We start from the raw sequence: 20,030 nt of genomic DNA on the forward strand, positions 1-20,030 counted from the left end.
TGGTGGATGATAAAAGGTGTTAACCAGATAGTACACACACATGATACAACCTCACTCACAAGGTGTTATACAGATAGTACACACACATGATACAACCTCACTCACAAGGTGTTAACCAGATAGTACACACACATGATACAACCTCACTCACAAGGTGTTAACCAGATGGCCCCAACACACCTTAGTGTGTCCCTGGCTCCAACACACCTACATTCCATCTCCTGTAACCCTAAACTTTATTGTTTGACCTACATTCCATCTCCTGTAACCCTAAACTTTATAGTTTGACCTACATTCCATCTCCTGTAACCCTAAACTTTATTGTTTTACCTACATTCCATCTCCTGTAACCCTCAACTTTATTGTTTGACCTACATTCCACTCCTGTAACCCTAAACTTTATTGTTTGACCTACATTCCATCTCCTGTAACCCTAAACGTTATTGTTTGACCTACATTCCATCTCATGTAACCCTAAACGTTATTGTTTGACCTACATTCCATCTCCTGTAACCCTAAACTTTATTGTTTGACCTACATTCCATCTCCTGTAACCCTAAACTTTATAGTTTGACCTACATTCCATCTCCTGTAACCCTAAACTTTATTGTTTTACCTACATTCCATCTCCTGTAACCCTAAACTTTATTGTTTGACCTACATTCCATCTCCTGTAACCCTAAACTTTATTGTTTGACCTACATTCCATCTCCTGTAACCCTCAACTTTATTGTTTGACCTACATTCCATCTCCTGTAACCCTAAACGTTATTGTTTGACCTACATTCCATCTCCTGTAACCCTAAACGTTATTGTTTGACCTACATTCCATCTCCTGTAACCCTAAACGTTATTGTTTGACCTACATTCCATCTCCTGTTACCCCAAACTTTATAGTTTGACCTACATTCCATCTCCTGTAACCCTAAACTTTATTGTTTTACCTACATTCCATCTCCTGTAACCCTAAACGTTATAGTTTGACCTACATTCCATCTCCTCTAACCCTAAACTTTATTGTTTGACCTACATTCCACTCCTGTAACCCTAAACTTTATTGTTTGACCTACATTCCATCTCCTGTAACCCTAAACTTTATTGTTTGACCTACATTCCATCTCCTGTAACCCTAAACTTTATTGTTTGACCTACATTCCATCTCCTGTAACCCTAAACTTTATTGTTTGACCTACATTCCATCTCCTGTAACCCTAAACTTTATTGTTTGACCTACATTCCATCTCCTGTAACCCTAAACTTTATTGTTTGACCTACATTCCATCTCCTGTAACCCTAAACTTTATTGTTTGACCTACATTCCATCTCCTGTAACCCTCAACTTTATTGTTTGACCTACATTCCATCTCCTGTAACCCTCAACTCTAGTTTTAGCTTTAACATGGTCCTGGAAAAAAAAAGTTGTTGCCTTTGAACATGCCTGATTTTTTATTTGCACAATTCGTGAGCTCAGAAAGCAAATGAGATATAAATGTGACAACTCCAAACATAGACAGTGTAGGATTAGAAATGTCTTGTCACATAAATCAGGCACTATCAACAGAGTTCAACAAGAATTAACTAGCGAATCAAGTATGTTGGGTATCTGACAGGAGTGTGTAGGTAAATAATACAGTGATCTCCCCTTGCATGATGTAGGTGTACAATACAGTGATCTCCCCTTGCTTGATGTAGGTAAATAATGCAGTGATCTCCCCTTATTTGATGTAGGTGTACAATACAGTGATCTCCCCTTGTTTGATGTAGGTGTACAATACAGTGATCTCCCCTTGTTTGATGTAGGTGTACAATACAGTGATCTCCCCTTGTTTGATGTAGGTGAACAATACAGTGATCTCCCCTTGTTTGATGAAGGTAAATAATGCAGTGATCTCCTCTTGTTTGATGAAGGTAAATAATGCAGTGATCTCCCCTTGTTTGATGTAGGTAAATAATGCAGTGATCTCCCCTTGTTTAATGTAAATAAATAATGCAGTGATCTCCCCTTGTTTAATGTAAATAAATAATGCAGTGATCTCCCTTTGTTTAATGTAAATAAATAATGCAGTGATCTCCCCTTGTTTAATGTAAATAAATAATGCAGTGATCTCCACTTGTTTGATGTAGGTAAATAATGCAGTGATCTCCCCTTGTTTGATGTAGGTAAATAATGCAGTGATCTCCCCTTGTTTGATGTAGGTAAATAATGCAGTGATCTCCCCTTGTTTAATGTAGGTAAATAATGCAGTGATCTCCCCTTGTTTGATGTAGGTAAATAATGCAGTGATCTCCCCTTGTTTGAGGAACTTGGTTCAAGTCCACAACAAAATAAATTATCTGAATGTACACAGTGGACAAACAGCTGACAAGTTAACAATGGTAATATCTTTAGTTATATATATATAGTTATATATATATATATATATATATATATATATATATATATATATATATATATATATATATATATATATATATATATATATATATATCTTGAGTTCATTCCAAAGTTAACAATGGTTATATCTTGAGTTCACTGTCTACAGACAAATCTCATGTAAGCAGTTGAATAATAATATTTGAGAGAGATATTGGTTGTAATTATTATCTTGATAAAGGTGACCTCTTACAATGCTTGCACTAATTGGCTTTGGCTGATCCTATTGGCTTAAGTTGTTTCCAACTAGTTTCTTGCTGACAAATTGACTTTGACTGTGTCAATGTCTCCAAGTTAGTCAAGCCAAAAATCTTTTTATGACTATAGATTTATATCTTGGAAAACTCTCAGTAAAATTGTAGCAATTTCTGTGGGTACCAATGTATATGCTTAGCTCAGGGGTACCAATGTACATAGTTAGGTCAGGGGTACAACTGTAAATAGTAAGCTAAGGGCAACAACTGTAAATGCAAAGGACTTTAAAAAAATGTTATCTTTAACAAGAATGTTAACAAATTTTGAAAGAACAAAAGTTAAAAAAAAAACAAAATATAACAATTTTTACCTTCCCTTTTATCAGCTGAAAAAAAAAATGTGAGATAAACTGGAAATTTAGAAGTCGATCATTGTCTTCAATCTACCCCGGTCTTAGGTCTTCTCAATCTATCTTAGGTCTTGTCATTCAATCTATCCCTGTCTTAGGTCTTGTCATTCAATCTATCCCTGTCTTAGGTCTTGTCATTCAATCTATCCCTGTCTTAGGTCTTGTCATTCAATCTATCCCTGTCTTAGGTCTTCTCATTCAATCTATCCCTGTCTTAGGTCTTCTCATTCTGTCTTAGGTCTTCTCATTCAATCTATCCCTGTCTTAGGTCATCTCATTCAATCTATCTCTGTCTTAGGTCATCTCATTCAATCTATCCCTGTCTTAGGTCATCTCATTCAATCTATCCCAGTCTTAGGTCTTCTCAATCTGTCTTAGGTCTTCTCATTCAATCTATCCCTGTCTTAGGTCTTGTCATTCAATCTATCCCAGTCTTAGGTCTTCTCATTCAATCTATCCCTGTCTTAGGTCTTGTCATTCAATCTATCCCTGTCTTAGGTCTTCTCATTCAATCTATCCCTGTCTTAGGTCATCTCATTCAATCTATCCCTGTCTTAGGTCTTGTCATTCAATCTATCCCTGTCTTAGGTCTTGTCATTCAATCTATCCCTGTCTTAGGTCTTGTCATTCAATCTATCCCTGTCTTAGGTCTTGTCATTCAATCTATCCCTGTCTTAGGTCTTCTCATTCAATCTATCCCTGTCTTAGGTCTTGTCATTCAATCTATCCTTGTCTTAGGTCTTGTCATTTTTTGTGATCCCTTCCTTATCCTAACCCTGACCTGTACTCACATTTCCTTGACCTTGCCCTGGATGACCCCCGGAGGGGACTGTATCTCCATCTCTTGCAAACAGCAGCACCAGAAGATGGAACCCTGGCATCTGAATGGGCGGTGAAGTGTCATCAAAGTCTGCTGGTTGTTGTCAGTGACATTCATGACAAATGGTCTCATGACACCACAAAACTGTCGGGTGCAGCAGTCAGTGTCTGTCAACAAGTTCAAACTGACGTCAAACATCAGACACAGAAGATTAGCCAAATACTGACCAGTCTAAGAAAAACATTGACCTGTCTATGACAGTAGCCAAACACTGACCTGTCTATGACAGTAGTCAAACACTAACCAGTCACTTACAGACTTCAAACACTGACCAATATATGACCATCTTACCTTCTTTAGCAAACATAAATTTTTGGTCTGCACCATTGCAGATATCATATTTGTTGTTTCTCTCCCAGCCAATCAAAACTGTTGAAGAAAACAAAGAATACATCTCTCAAGTGAGAAAACAAAGAATACATCTCTCAAGTGAGAAAACAAAGAATACATCTCTCAAGTGAGAAAACAAAGAATACATCTCTCAAGTGAGAAAACAAAGAATACATCTCTCAAGTGAGAAAACAAAGAATACATCTCTCAAGTGAGAAAACAAAGAATACATCTCTCAAGTGAGAAAACAAAGAATACATCTCTCAAGTGAGAAAACAAAGAATACATCTCTCAAGTGAGAAAACAAAGAATACATCTCTCAAGTGAGAAAACAAAGAATACATCTCTCAAGTGAGAAAACAAAGAATACATCTCTCAAGTGAGAAAACAAAGAATACATCTCTCAAGTGAGAAAACAAAGAATACATCTCTCAAGTGAGAAAACAAAGAATACATCTCTCAAGTGAGGAAACAAAGAATACATCTCTCAAGTGAGAAAACAAAGAATACATCTCTCAAGTGAGAAAACAAAGAATACATCTCTCAAGTGAGAAAACAAAGAATACATCTCTCAAGTGAGAAAACAAAGAATACATCTCTCAAGTGAGAAAACAAAGAATACATCTCTCAAGTGAGAAAACAAAGAATACATCTCTCAAGTGAGAAAACAAAGAATACATCTCTCAAGTGAGAAAACAAAGAATACATCTCTCAAGTGAGAAAACAAAGAATACATCTCTCAAGTGAGAAAACAAAGAATACATCTCTCAAGTGAGGAAACAAAGAATACATCTCTCAAGTGAGAAAACAAAGAATACATCTCTCAAGTGAGAAAACAAAGAATACATCTCTCAAGTGAGAAAACAAAGAATACATCTCTCAAGTGAGAAAACAAAGAATACATCTCTCAAGTGAGAAAACAAAGAATACATCTCTCAAGTGAGAAAACAAAGAATACATCTCTCAAGTGAGAAAACAAAGAATACATCTCTCAAGTGAGAAAACAAAGAATACATCTCTCAAGTGAGAAAACAAAGAATACATCTCTCAAGTGAGAAAACAAAGAATACATCTCTCAAGTGAGAAAACAAAGAATACATCTCTCAAGTGAGAAAACAAAGAATACATCTCTCAAGTGAGGAAACAAAGAATACATCTCTCAAGTGAGAAAACAAAGAATACATCTCTCAAGTGAGAAAACAAAGAATACATCTCTCAAGTGAGAAAACAAAGAATACATCTCTCAAGTGAGAAAACAAAGAATACATCTCTCAAGTGAGGAAACAAAGAATACATCTCTCAAGTGAGGAAACAAAGAATACATCTCTCAAGTGAGAAAACAAAGAATACATCTCTCAAGTGAGAAAACAAAGAATACATCTCTCAAGTGAGAAAACAAAGAATACATCTCTCAAGTGAGGAAACAAAGAATACATCTCTCAAGTGAGGAAACAGAAACTGAGAGTTGAGACAGAGAGAGTTTCAGATGAGACATACCTTCTGCTAGCTCTAGGATCTGAGAGTTGAGACAGAGAGAGTTTCAGGTGAGACATACCTTCTGCTAGCTCTAGGATCTGAGAGTTGAGACGGAGAGAGTTTCAGATGAGATAAGTTCTGCTAGCTCTAGGATCTGAGAGTTGAGACAGAGAGAGTTTCAGATGAGACATACCTTCTGCTAGCTCTAAGATCTGAGAGTTGAGACAGAGAGAGTATCAGATGAGACATACCTTCTGCTAGCTCTAGGATCTGATGCACCTTTATCTCATCCAAGCTAGCCAGGTAGGCGAGCCCAGCAGGAAGTCCCATTGGCACCACCACATTTGGTGGGGGGCACTGCACCAGTCCTGCAAGTCAAACCAAAGTTGAAAACAAAACATTTAATTGACCAGAAAGATTGTTAGTCAAGTAGTACACAGGTAATTGACCTACAGCACATGGCCTACGGGGTGCAGTGTACAACCGTGTGCTGTGGGCCATGTGCTGTGGGCCGTGTGCTGTGGGCCGTATGTTGTGGGCCATGTGCCATGTTCTGTGGGTCGTGTGCTGTTGGCCGTATATTGTGGGCCATGTGCTGTGGCCATGTGCTGTGGGCCATTGTATTTGCCACGTTAAGCTAGGATCCAATAGATTTGAAGCCATTGTATTTGCCACGTTAAGCAAGGATCCAATAGATTTGAAGCCATTGTATTTGCCACGTTAAGCTAGGATCCAATAGATTTGAAGCCATTGTATTTGCCACGTTAAGCAAGGATCCAATAGATTTGAAGCCATTGTATTTGCCACGTTAAGCAAGGATCCAATAGATTTGAAGCCATTGTATTTGCCACGTTAAGCTAGGATCCAATAGATTTGAAGCCATTGTATTTGCCACGTTAAGCTAGGATCCAATAGATTTGAAGCCATTGTATTTGCCACGTTAAGCTAGGATCCAATAGATTTGAAGCCATTGTATTTGCCACGTTAAGCTAGGATCCAATAGATTTGAAGCCATTGTATTTGCCACGTTAAGCTAGGATCCAATAGATTTGAAGCCATTGTATTTGCCACGTTAAGCAAGGATCCAATAGATTTGAAGCCATTGTATTTGCCACGTTAAGCTAGGATCCAATAGATTTGAAGCCATTGTATTTGCCACGTTAAGCTAGGATCCAATAGATTTGAAGCCATTGTATTTGCCACGTTAAGCTAGGATCCAATAGATTTGAAGCCATTGTATTTGCCACGTTAAGCTAGGATCCAATAGATTTGAAGCCATTGTATTTGCCACGTTAAGCTAGGATCCAATAGATTTGAAGCCATTGTATTTGCCACGTTAAGCAAGGATCCAATAGATTTGAAGCCATTGTATTTGCCACGTTAAGCAAGGATCCAATAGATTTGAAGCCATTGTATTTGCCACGTTAAGCTAGGATCCAATAGATTTGAAGCCATTGTATTTGCCACGTTAAGCTAGGATCCAATAGATTTGAAGCCATTGTATTTGCCACGTTAAGCTAGGATCCAATAGATTTGAAGCCATTGTATTTGCCACGTTAAGCTAGGATCCAATAGATTTGAAGCCATTGTATTTGCCACGTTAAGCTAGGATCCAATAGATTTGAAGCCATTGTATTTGCCACGTTAAGCAAGGATCCAATAGATTTGAAGCCATTGTATTTGCCACGTTAAGCTAGGATCCAATAGATTTGAAGCCATTGTATTTGCCACGTTAAGCTAGGGTGAGACAGGTGCATATCGACAACATTAAGGTTCATACACACACATTAACCCCAGGTGCCTACACACACAATTAACCCCCAGGTACCTACACACAATTAACCCCCAGGTGCCTAAATACATTAACCCCCAGGTGCCTACATACATTAACCCCCAGGTGCCTACACACAGATTAACCCCCAGGTGCCTACATACATTAACCCCCAGGTGCCTACACACAGATTAACCCCCAGGTGCCTACATACATTAACCCCCAGGTACCTACACACACAATTAACCCCCAGGTGCCTACATACATTAACCCCCAGGTGCCTACATACATTAACCCCCAGGTGCCTACACACACAATTAACCCCCAGGTGACTACATACATTAACCCCCAGGTGCCTACACACACAATTAACCCCCAGGTGCCTACACACACATTAACCCCCAGGTGCCTACACACACATTAACCCCCAGGTACCTACACACACATTAACCCCCATGTACCTACCCACACACATCCCCTCCCCCCTCCCGTTGCCTACACACACCTTTAGCATGTACCTACCAGGCTGACCCTGCATGAGACCCATCCTACACACACCTTTAGCATGTACCTACCAGGCTGACCCTGCATGAGACCCATCCTACACACACCTTTAGCATCTACCTACCAGGCTGACCCTGCATGAGACCCATCCTACACACACCTTTAGCATCTACCTACCAGGCTGACCCTGCATGAGACCCATCCTACACACACCTTTAGCATGTACCTACCAGGCTGACCCTGCATGAGACCCATCCTACACACACCTTTAGCATGTACCTACCAGGCTGACCCTGCATGAGACCCATCCTACACACACCTTTAGCATGTACCTACCAGGCTGACCCTGCATGAGACCCATCCTACACACACCTTTAGCATGTACCTACCAGGCTGACCCTGCATGAGACCCATCCTACACACACCTTTAGCATGTACCTACCAGGCTGACCCTGCATGAGACCCATCCTACACACACCTTTAGCATGTACCTACCAGGCTGACCCTGCATGAGACCCATCCTACACACACCTTTAGCATCTACCTACCAGGCTGACCCTGCATGAGACCCATCCTACACACACCTTTAGCATGTACCTACCAGGCTGACCCTGCATGAGACCCATCCTACACACACCTTTAGCATGTACCTACCAGGCTGACCCTGCATGAGACCCATCCTACACACACCTTTAGCATGTACCTACCAGGCTGACCCTGCATGAGACCCATCCTACACACACCTTTAGCATCTACCTACCAGGCTGACCCTGCATGAGACCCATCCTACACACACCTTTAGCATGTACCTACCAGGCTGACCCTGCATGAGACCCATCCTACACACACCTTTAGCATGTACCTACCAGGCTGACCCTGCATGAGACCCATCCTACACACACCTTTAGCATGTACCTACCAGGCTGACCCTGCATGAGACCCATCCTACACACACCTTTAGCATGTACCTACCAGGCTGACCCTGCATGAGACCCATCCTACACACACCTTTAGCATGTACCTACCAGGCTGACCCTGCATGAGACCCATCCTACACACACCTTTAGCATGTACCTACCAGGCTGACCCTGCATGAGACCCATCCTACACACACCTTTAGCATGTACCTACCAGGCTGACCCTGCATGAGACCCATCCTACACACACCTTTAGCATGTACCTACCAGGCTGACCCTGCATGAGACCCATCCTACACACACCTTTAGCATGTACCTACCAGGCTGACCCTGCATGAGACCCATCCTACACACACCTTTAGCATGTACCTACCAGGCTGACCCTGCATGAGACCCATCCTACACACACCTTTAGCATCTACCTACCAGGCTGACCCTGCATGAGACCCATCCTACACACACCTTTAGCATCTACCTACCAGGCTGACCCTGCATGAGACCCATCCTACACACACCTTTAGCATCTACCTACCAGGCTGACCCTGCATGAGACCCATCCTACACACACCTTTAGCATCTACCTACCAGGCTGACCCTGCATGAGACCCATGCCAGGCTGTACAACCACTGGGTAGGGGCTCATCTGTATGTCTCTCCCCTTCTCATCCGGCCTAGGCTGTGATATTACTGTCCCATGAGACATCTCCTCTTACTGATCAAATTTGATGGACTTGACTTGCGCTGGGAAAAATTAGTTGAAAAAACATAGTTTTGCAATGTTGTCAGTATGTGTGTGTATGTATGTGTGTCTGTAAACAGGATAACTTGAGTACCATTACAGCTAGGTTGATGAAATTTCATATATAAGCATTACAACAAATTTATAAATCCGTATCAATTTTTCAGCGATTTTGGTAACCATAAGTGCCACTTATTCTACTTTCAATTTTTCAAAAGCCTATAACTTGAGGACTATTTCAGATAGATAAATGAAATTTCACATGTAAGTAAAAGATCTAATTCTCTGCCTTCTGTCAAATTTTGAATAATTTCCGTTGACCGGAAGTAGTAATTTACACTATTTCAGATTTCTCAAAAAATGCATGTGAATTTATAAATTACTAATAATATTTGGCACTATTACACACATTTTGTATAGTGTTTACTTGGTGTGCAATTCTTTTTTCTACAAGATTAAACTCTATTTTAAAGTGTGAGCAATTAAAAATGGATTGAAAATCATGTTTATATCCTGAGTTGCCATCCCCTGTTGTTTTATATAAGAATATTGGAGAAAGTTTAGGGGAGATCACTCCCGGTTTATTACTTTTTTCATATAGGAAGTATAGAGAAAGTATTGTAATCATGCAGAAAACATAATTTTGCAATCTTGTCTGTATGTCTGTGTGTGTGTGTGTGTATGTGTGTGTCTGTGAACACGATAACTTAAGTACCGTTCTGACATTACTTATCTTTTTAAAAGGGTAGCTCATCTTATTAGGGGAATTTAAGTGGTGTTGAGTAAAGTTTTTAAGAAATGAACTTTATACACTCTCGTAATTATTAAATTTTTAGACTGTCGCACACAGACAGGTATGTATATATATATATATATATATATATATATATATATATATATATATATATATATATATATATATATATATATATATATATATATATATATACATACATATATATATATATATACATACATATATATATATATATATATCTATATATATATGGGCGCCATTGAAAGTTCATCCCAAGCACAGGGAGAGTTCACTACACCTCTGCTACTGTCCTGTATCATAATTGCACCACAATCCTGCTACAATGAATAGTTAGGGATAACTGCTTGCGGTTCTGTTTCTATTCACTGGTCTACAAATGAAATGTATTCACTAAAATGATGTTGACACATTTTCCAACAAAGGTCAGCCCACTATGTTTTCCCAGTGGTGTGTAGGAATGTATGTATGTATGTATGTACGTATGTATGCATGTATGTATGTATGTATGGATGTGTGAATGTCAGGAGAGAGAACAAGGAGACTATTGATCTCGCTTGGTAAGCTTGAGGAGACACAACAAAAGGTTGAATGGCAAATCTATAGTCCCCACCCACAACACAGGGGAAATATGAGGCTAGACATCAAACACATACAAGATTTCTACCTCAAGACACACAACCAATCATCTCTTGCATTGTCTTAGGTTGTCATGGGCAGTCAGGTTGTCATGGGCAGTCAGGTTGTCATGGGCAGTCAGGTTGTCATGGGCAGTCAGGTTGTCATGGGCAGTCAGGTTGTCATGGGCAGTCAGGTTGTCATGGGCAGTCAGGTTGTCATGGGCAGTCAGGTTGTCATGGGCAGTCAGGTTGTCATGGGCAGGCTACTACAGACATGTGTGAACTAGTGGGCTACTTACTGTCATAATGACACCACACACATGTTTTTTTTATGGTATACAGTAGTTGTAAATATAAATAGCAACAGCTGATTTTTGGAAAGGCATCAATGGTAGGCTAACACCTAGTCATCTTGAAAGCTGATAAGATAGAAATCTATCACCAAAAAAAATCTTACCAAACAAGCTGTTATCTAGTGTATGAAAGTCACAGCAACCCAGCCTTGTTAATGACAAAATATATCTAGTCTAAGCCTTAAGCTTGGGGATTTACCATTCAACATTCAACTCTCATTCAATATGTGACTTACAGCTGGTTCAACATTCAACTCTCATTTTTTATGTGACTTACAGCTGGTTCAACATTCAACTCTCATTCAATATGTGACTTACAGCTGGTTCAACATTCAACTCTCATTCAATATGTGACTTACAGCTAGATCAACATTGAATTGAGAACTACTAATCTAACCTAAGACTACTAGCTAGATCAACATTGAACTGAGAACTACTAATCTAACCTAAGACTACTAGCTAGATCAACACTGAACTGAGAACTACTAATCTAACCTAAGACTACTAGTTAGATCAACATTGAACAGAGAACTACTAATCTAACCTAAGACTACTACTACTAGCTAGATCAACATTGAACTGAGAACTACTAATCTAACCTAAGACTACTAGTTAGATCAACATTGAACTGAGAACTACTAATCTAACCTAAGACTACTAGCTAGATCAACATTGAACTGAGAACTACTAATCTAACCTAAGACTACTAGCTAGATCAACATTGAACTGAGAACTACTAATCTAACCTAAGACTACTAGCTAGATCAACATTGAACTGAGAACTACTAATCTAACCTAAGACTACTACTACTAGCTAGATCAACATTGAACTGAGAACTACTAATCTAACCTAAGACTACTAGCTAGATCAGCATTGAACTGAGAACTACTAATCTAACCTAAGACTACTAGCTAGATCAACATTGAACTGAGAACTACTAATCTAACCTAAGACTACTAGCTAGATCAACATTGAACTGAGAACTACTAATCTAACCTAAGACTACTACCACTAGCTAGATCAACATTGAACTGAGAACTACTAATCTAACCTAAGACTACTAGCTAGATCAACATTGAACTGAGAGCTACTAATCTAACCTAAGACTACTACTACTAGCTAGATCAACATTGAACTGAGAACTACTAATCTAACCTAAGACTACTAGCTAGATCAGCATTGAACTGAGAACTACTAATCTAACCTAAGACTACTAGCTAGATCAACATTGAACTGAGAACTACTAATCTAACCTAAGACTACTAGCTAGATCAACATTGAACTGAGAGCTACTAATCTAACCTAAGACTACTACTACTAGCTAGATCAACATTGAACTGAGAACTACAAATCTAACCTAAGACTACTTGCTAGATGAACATTGAACTGAGAACTACTAATCTAACCTAAGACTACTAGCTAGATCAACATTGAACAGAGAACTACTAATCTAACCTAAGACTACTAGCTAGATAAACATTGAACAGAGAACTACTAATCTAACATAAGACTACTAGCTAGATCAACATTGAACTGAGAACTACTAATCTAACCTAAGACTACTAGCTAGATCAACATTGAACTGAGAACTACTAATCTAACCTAAGACTACTAGCTAGATCAACATTGAACTGAGAGCTACTAATCTAACCTAAGACTACTAGCTAGATCAACATTGAACTGAGAACTACTAATCTAACCTAAGACTACTAGCTAGATCAACATTGAACTGAGAACTACTGATCTAACCTAAGACTACTAGCTAGATAAACATTGAACTGAGAACTACTAATCTAACATAAGACTACTAGCTAGATCAACATTGAACTGAGAACTACTAATCTAACCTAAGACTACTAGCTAGATCAACATTGAACTGAGAACTACTAATCTAACCTAAGACTACTACTACTAGCTAGATCAAAATTGAACTGAGAACTACTAATCTAACCTAAGACTACTAGCTAGATAAACATTGAACTGAGAACTACTAATCTAACCTAAGACTACTAGCTAGATCAACATTGAACAGAGAACTACTAATCTAACCTAAGACTACTAGCTAGATCAACATTGAACTGAGAACTACTAATCTAACCTAAGACTACTAGCTAGATGAACATTGAACTGAGAACTACTAATCTAACCTAAGACTACTACCACTAGCTAGATCAACATTGAACTGAGAACTACTAATCTAACCTAAGACTACTAGCTAGATCAACATTGAACTGAGAGCTACTAATCTAACCTAAGACTACTACTACTAGCTAGATCAACATTGAACTGAGAACTACTAATCTAACCTAAGACTACTAGCTAGATCAGCATTGAACTGAGAACTACTAATCTAACCTAAGACTACTAGCTAGATCAACATTGAACTGAGAACTACTAATCTAACCTAAGACTACTAGCTAGATCAACATTGAACTGAGAGCTACTAATCTAACCTAAGACTACTACTACTAGCTAGATCAACATTGAACTGAGAACTACAAATCTAACCTAAGACTACTTGCTAGATCAACATTGAACTGAGAACTACTAATCTAACCTAAGACTACTAGCTAGATCAACATTGAACAGAGAACTACTAATCTAACCTAAGACTACTAGCTAGATAAACATTGAACAGAGAACTACTAATCTAACATAAGACTACTAGCTAGATCAACATTGAACTGAGAACTACTAATCTAACCTAAGACTACTAGCTAGATCAACATTGAACTGAGAACTACTAATCTAACCTAAGACTACTAGCTAGATCAACATTGAACTGAGAGCTACTAATCTAACCTAAGACTACTAGCTAGATCAACATTGAACTGAGAACTACTAATCTAACCTAAGACTACTAGCTAGATCAACATTGAACTGAGAACTACTGATCTAACCTAAGACTACTAGCTAGATAAACATTGAACTGAGAACTACTAATCTAACATAAGACTACTAGCTAGATCAACATTGAACTGAGAACTACTAATCTAACCTAAGACTACTAGCTAGATCAACATTGAACTGAGAACTACTAATCTAACCTAAGACTACTACTACTAGCTAGATCAAAATTGAACTGAGAACTACTAATCTAACCTAAGACTACTAGCTAGATAAACATTGAACTGAGAACTACTAATCTAACCTAAGACTACTAGCTAGATCAACATTGAACAGAGAACTACTAATCTAACCTAAGACTAGTAAAAGTGTATGTTTACTATATAAATCCCATCTCGACTGACTGGGGGGGGGGGGGGGGGGTCACATGGTTGTTTTAATTAATTATATTTTATTTAGGCCTAATTAATGTACCCTATAGTCCCCCTCCATACCCATCAATAGAATCACCCAGAATATGACAAAACTTACAGTGTATTGTTGGATCTACATATGTGAGAATATGACAAAACTTACAGTGTATTGTTGGATCTACATATGTGAGAATATGACAAGACTTACAGTGTATTGTTGGATCTACATATGTGAGAATATGACAAGACTTACAGCGTATTGTTGGTGTCGCTTTGATTGCAAAATCTTTTTAAAAATACAGCACTAAGTATAGCTAAGACTCTCTAAACTCTAACCCTAATTTAACTGTTAACTTATTAATTACTATTATTAGGCCTAAGTTGAGTAAGTACTTAATAAGTAAATAACAGCTAGATCTAGAGATCTAGAAATCTAGATCTAAGGGGAGAATGTTTATACCATTATCCGATAATGGAATCTTCTTTAAAAAAGGGGTGTTAGGATACTGGTATTTCTAAATACACACATGGCTGGCTAATGCCAATGCTTACCCTGTCCCTAAATACCCTAACCCTAATTTCAAACCATAAAATTAGTCGAGATAACAATACGACTACTACTAACAACCCAACACACCTATTTTATGGAAGAATCTATTATCGGACACCTGTATCTATAATCATTCTATCTGGGATCTAGATCTAGTTCTAGATGAGAAGATTTAAGATTATCTATTAGAATCTAGACTAGATCTAGACAGAATGCTGTGAGATTCTGGATTCTAGAATTCTAAAAAGAGGGGTTGTCCATAAATGATGTCACACTCGTAGGGGGAAGGGGGGGTCTGTAATTTTGTGACGGTGTGTGATAAGGGGAGGGAGGGGGTTCAGATGGTGTGACGTCACACTTTTGCATTATAAAAAAGCAATGTTAGAAAACGAATTTTAGACGTTATTTCTCGTAATAGGAATTGATGGCTGAATTTTTACTTTTTAGCAGGTTAGAATTGTATTTCTATCATTTAGACACAAGTCTGTTTAACAATTAATAAATTTTGTGTTAACTACTCCTAAACCAGTGTCATATTCAGTGGTCTAATAAATGAGAAACTTGCACATAGGGTATCAAAAGCCACATAACCAGAGCCGGCGTTAGGAACACGCGGGGCCTAGTGCCAACCATCCGCGCGGGGCCTGCCTTTTTCCATTATATAAATAGCCTATATATATATATATATATATATATATATATATATATATATATATATATATATATATATATATATATATATATATATATATATATATATATATATATTATACATGCTAACATAATAACAGATAAATGTTGTGGAGTTTATGAGCTAATGCCTAACTTCTCACTATAACAACAGATGTTTACCTCTCCCGCGTTTTACCCAATGTTCTTAGTTGTTTTTTTTTTTCTTGCTAAGATATTAAATCACTTTTGACAGTTATGTAATCCATACCAAAAAATCTCCAGGAAATTCAATGACATGCCAAAAAATTAGGACAATAAAGTTGTTTAAATTGTTTGTTGATGACCAATAGTTAATATAAAAGTCAAGCGTTTTATGTGTATTTAAAAAAGAGACTGTACCGTTAGTAACTTAGTAAGCGCAGAATTTTAGACAAATTTTAATATCAACAAAACAAGAGTAATTAATTAAAAGTTAAAACAAATAGAAAAATATAGCTTTTGGACTCTGGTTACGAATCGTGAAAACCTATTCTATGTTTATGGATATCCAAAAGAAATAATTCTCAAATGTAATCACTGACGCTCAGTGCAGTGTACATCTTTGGGGTAGCTGGCTGCTGGTGGGGTGAACAGTGTTTCTTCCAGACTTTTTTCTCCGGGGGGGCACTTGAAATTTTCGGGGGGGGGGGGCGGTAGACTTTCTTCGGGGGGGGGGGGGGGCGGACACTGTTAAAAGTATATATTTTCTATATAAAGTATATAAATTTCATTTCGTTGGGGGGGGGGGGGTAAAAAAATTTCGGGGGGGGGGCGGGGGGGGCGGACACTGTTAAAAGTATATATTTTCTATATAAATTATATAAATTTCATTTCGTTGGGGAGGGGGGTAAAAAATTTTCGGGGGGGGGGGGGGGGCTTCGCCCCCCCGAAGAGGTGTCTGGAAGAAACTCTGGGGGTGAACTAAAGGATAGCTGCGAATTAAAATCTATGCCTTGGGTTGCCAAACCCTAAGAAAAAAATCTCCAAGTTCGAGTACTACTTTACTACTATGTTACTGGATCTCTGACCGAAGAAGGTTTGTGTTTGTAGAGCGTACAAGTATTACATTACCGACCATGGTCGAGGTCTCACAAGAGAAGGTTAGTTACTATAATTAGGGAGAAAACGACGTGACAGCCAGCTACACCTTATTTATGAGTTTACCGACGGCATGTTCGGGCTGCCGTGAATGCCGGTATTTTAGACGTGTGAGAAATCAGGACAACTTTACAATAAAGCGAACTCGGCCCGATGTATCAAAACAGTATACACTTCAAAATTTGTTTAGACTTCATACAATATTTTTAAACCAAAATCACTATGCACCTAACTATTGTAAAGGATATCCTACAATAAAAAAATGTGCATTTATTAATGACTACCATATCTCTGCCCTTCAACGATGCCCATTCCTACATAAAAGTTGTCCGACTTGGACAATTCGATGACTATATTATGTCAGCACCATTGAAAACTATTGTATATAACAAATTGAATGAATTCGGTAAATTAATAATTATGTTTGGGAACGCATGAATCTATAAGATGACACAACATAACAACACTTTTACTTTCTTCCAAAAAAATAATAATATCACCCTGTTGGATTCCCCCCCCCCCCGCCCCGATGAGGAAACCCCCCCCCCCCTTCCCGCCCCGATGAGGACCCCCCCCCCCCGCCCCTATGCCCGCCAGTGAATGTTAATTTTGTTATACCAAGACAAGTAGGCCTACATATACGACACCTACCTACAACAAGTAAGTCAGGACTAGCGTTCACTAACTGTTTACTATAGGCATCCCGTCTGTTCACTACAAAACTTCATCGGCCCGCATACAATAGGATATCTGATTACGGTGTTTCCAAATTTTCCTCCCTGGTCAGGTCGGGAGCTAATTCTAGTCCACCTATCCCCAGTCACCTCAGGTCAAATGCGAGGTGACCCTACCCTTCACACAAGGAGAGGTGTGACACTATAATTTACGGCCTGTCCCAGTTCAGGTGGGTGATAACTCATGAGCATCAACCGGGGCCTCAGTTACAACAATCAACAACGTCGGAATTCGACCTTTTCGTTTTTCACAAGTGAATTCAGCAACAAGTATTTAAGTTTACAAACTAATTCAGATAATAGTGACGATACTGAAGCGCGGGGCCCCTCCAAGCGCGGGGCCTAGGGCGGCCGCCCCGTTCGCCACCCCCAAACGCCGGCTCTGCACATAACAGTATCTGTTATAACTTTTCTGAACAGGCAAGCTAGTGGACAAAATTAATGTATTCATGTAGATTTAGTTATTATCTAACAAATAAAACCATTATGGTAATGATCAGTCAAGTTTTACTCTGATAATGATAAAAACTTTTGGTAAAATGGGACAAATGTCGGCCATTTTGTTTTGGCACCAATAATCACTGTGCAAAAAAAATTCACCAAAATAAAACTATTCTAGCCATAGTTATAAAAATAGTGTTAAAATGTACAACAACCAATGCTCTAATACAGGAACAAAGAATGGGCTTGAAAAACTCATTTGGTTTATTACAAAGTGAAGTTTCCCAAGTTATGTATATTTGGAAAAAAAGTTCACAAAACAGGTTTTATGGAAATGAGAAATTTTAGGGAAAGAGCAGTGGGATTAAATCCTGTCTCATCCTCTCCCTATTGGACCAAGTGGGTCATAAATTACATAAAATGAATCCTCTGCTTCTCTGTTTTCAAAGAACAGCAGTGGTTGTTACCTCAGAAGTAGTTAGCAGTGTTATTATTATTAGTTATTGGGGGTTTTGTGGGGGTGGGGTGTTGATTGGGGCTTAATACTTTGAACCCTAGATTCTATTTTATTATTTATTTAGCCATTGATTTAGGATGATTATTCATTTATCTATAGGCCTAATATTAAATATTTGACACAAATATATCACATAGAAAAGTCTAGATCTACTTCACAATCTAGATCTAGATCTAGGTAAGATACTAATAGATCTAGATCTAGATCTAGATCTAGATCTAGGCCTACCTTGACAATGAGGTAATTTTTTCGTACATTACTCTACTCTAGATCTAGATTAGAATTCTAGATCTAGATAGAGTTCTATCTAGATTCTAGATCTAGATCAAGCCGCGGGCGATTTTACGTAAAAAAAACTAAAATCTAAAACGATAGATTACCGAAGAGCCGAAGAGTTTATTTATTATTTAATATTTATTATTAAACGTCGCAAGTGGAACTCACCTGGGGAAGAATATCATCTGACCAACAAGTCTTATGTCAACTGCTAGATCTAGATTGAATGTGCGGATAAACAATTCTTGTCTAGAATCTAGATCTAAACTTTTTCGTTAGACTCTAGATATCTAGATTCTAGATCTAAATCTAGATTCTAGATCTAGACTCTAGTAGGCTACTCAAATCTCTAGATCTATAATCTAGGGCAGCTAGGCCTATTTGTTTACAATTTTAAAAATGGCTTCCTTAACATAAAGTAGTGACATCTAGATCTAGATCTAGCTCTAGACCTAGATCTAGTTCTTTTTCGAAGATCGATAATTCAGCAAATTATCTACATTTTGTTCAATGACAGACTTTTCTGCTTATAAAACTGGAATTTAAAGGTCATGTCATTTTCATAGTTTAGTTAATTGAAAAGCAATATGTTAGATATTATATATCTAGATCTCATAGGCGTAGCAAGGGGGGGGGGGGGTGCGAGCCGCACCGGGTGACACGATTTGGGAGGGGGGGGGATGACACCAAGGCAAAAAGGTGCAACGTACAGAAGAAAAAAAAATGCTGCTTTTGCCAGTCCAATTAATGATTAATTAAAGAGAAATAGTCTTTTACGTACAAATCGACAATTATTACATTTACGGCAACCTTTTGAAGCGGAAGAGCCAAAAGTTACAATTTTCAAAATGTCCCTGGTTTTAAAGAGCCACTAACATTTTTTTATTTCAAATATTTTATTGTTTTATTAAGATTATTAGTATTTGTGCAAGGAGCTGGAGAGCCGCATCTTGATATAAAAAGAGACGAATGCGGCTCGCGAGCCGCAGGTTGCCGACCCCTGTGCTAACTAGATCTATAAAGAAAACAATGCTACATC

At 38.3% G+C, this 20,030-nt stretch overlaps 1 protein-coding gene across 2 annotated transcripts in view; it reads right to left on the minus strand.

The window, feature by feature from the left end:
* LOC131949388 (phospholipid scramblase 1) overlaps positions 1 to 19,415 on the minus strand; it is a 34,903-nt gene extending 15,488 nt beyond the window's left edge. Inside the window, exons 1-5 of one of the 2 annotated variants that reach the window (XM_059311258.1) lie at positions 19,160 to 19,415; positions 9,502 to 9,657; positions 5,976 to 6,092; positions 4,210 to 4,287; positions 3,830 to 4,025 (exon numbers count right to left, since the gene is read on the minus strand). In XM_059311258.1, coding sequence (XP_059167241.1) covers positions 3,830 to 4,025; positions 4,210 to 4,287; positions 5,976 to 6,092; positions 9,502 to 9,619 — 509 coding nt within the window. In that variant the 5' untranslated portion in view covers positions 9,620 to 9,657; positions 19,160 to 19,415. Of the gene's footprint in view, positions 1 to 3,829; positions 4,026 to 4,209; positions 4,288 to 5,975; positions 6,093 to 8,017; positions 8,037 to 9,501; positions 9,658 to 19,159 lie in introns of those variants that run through there. The other variant, XM_059311259.1, reaches the window with a different exon arrangement.
* Between the last annotated feature and the right edge of the window lie 615 nt (positions 19,416 to 20,030).

This window comes from Physella acuta, unplaced genomic scaffold, assembly GCF_028476545.2.
Source record: "Physella acuta isolate Inbredline_101_S28 unplaced genomic scaffold, ASM2847654v3 ptg000693l, whole genome shotgun sequence".
Taxonomy (NCBI): Eukaryota; Metazoa; Mollusca; class Gastropoda; family Physidae; genus Physella; species Physella acuta.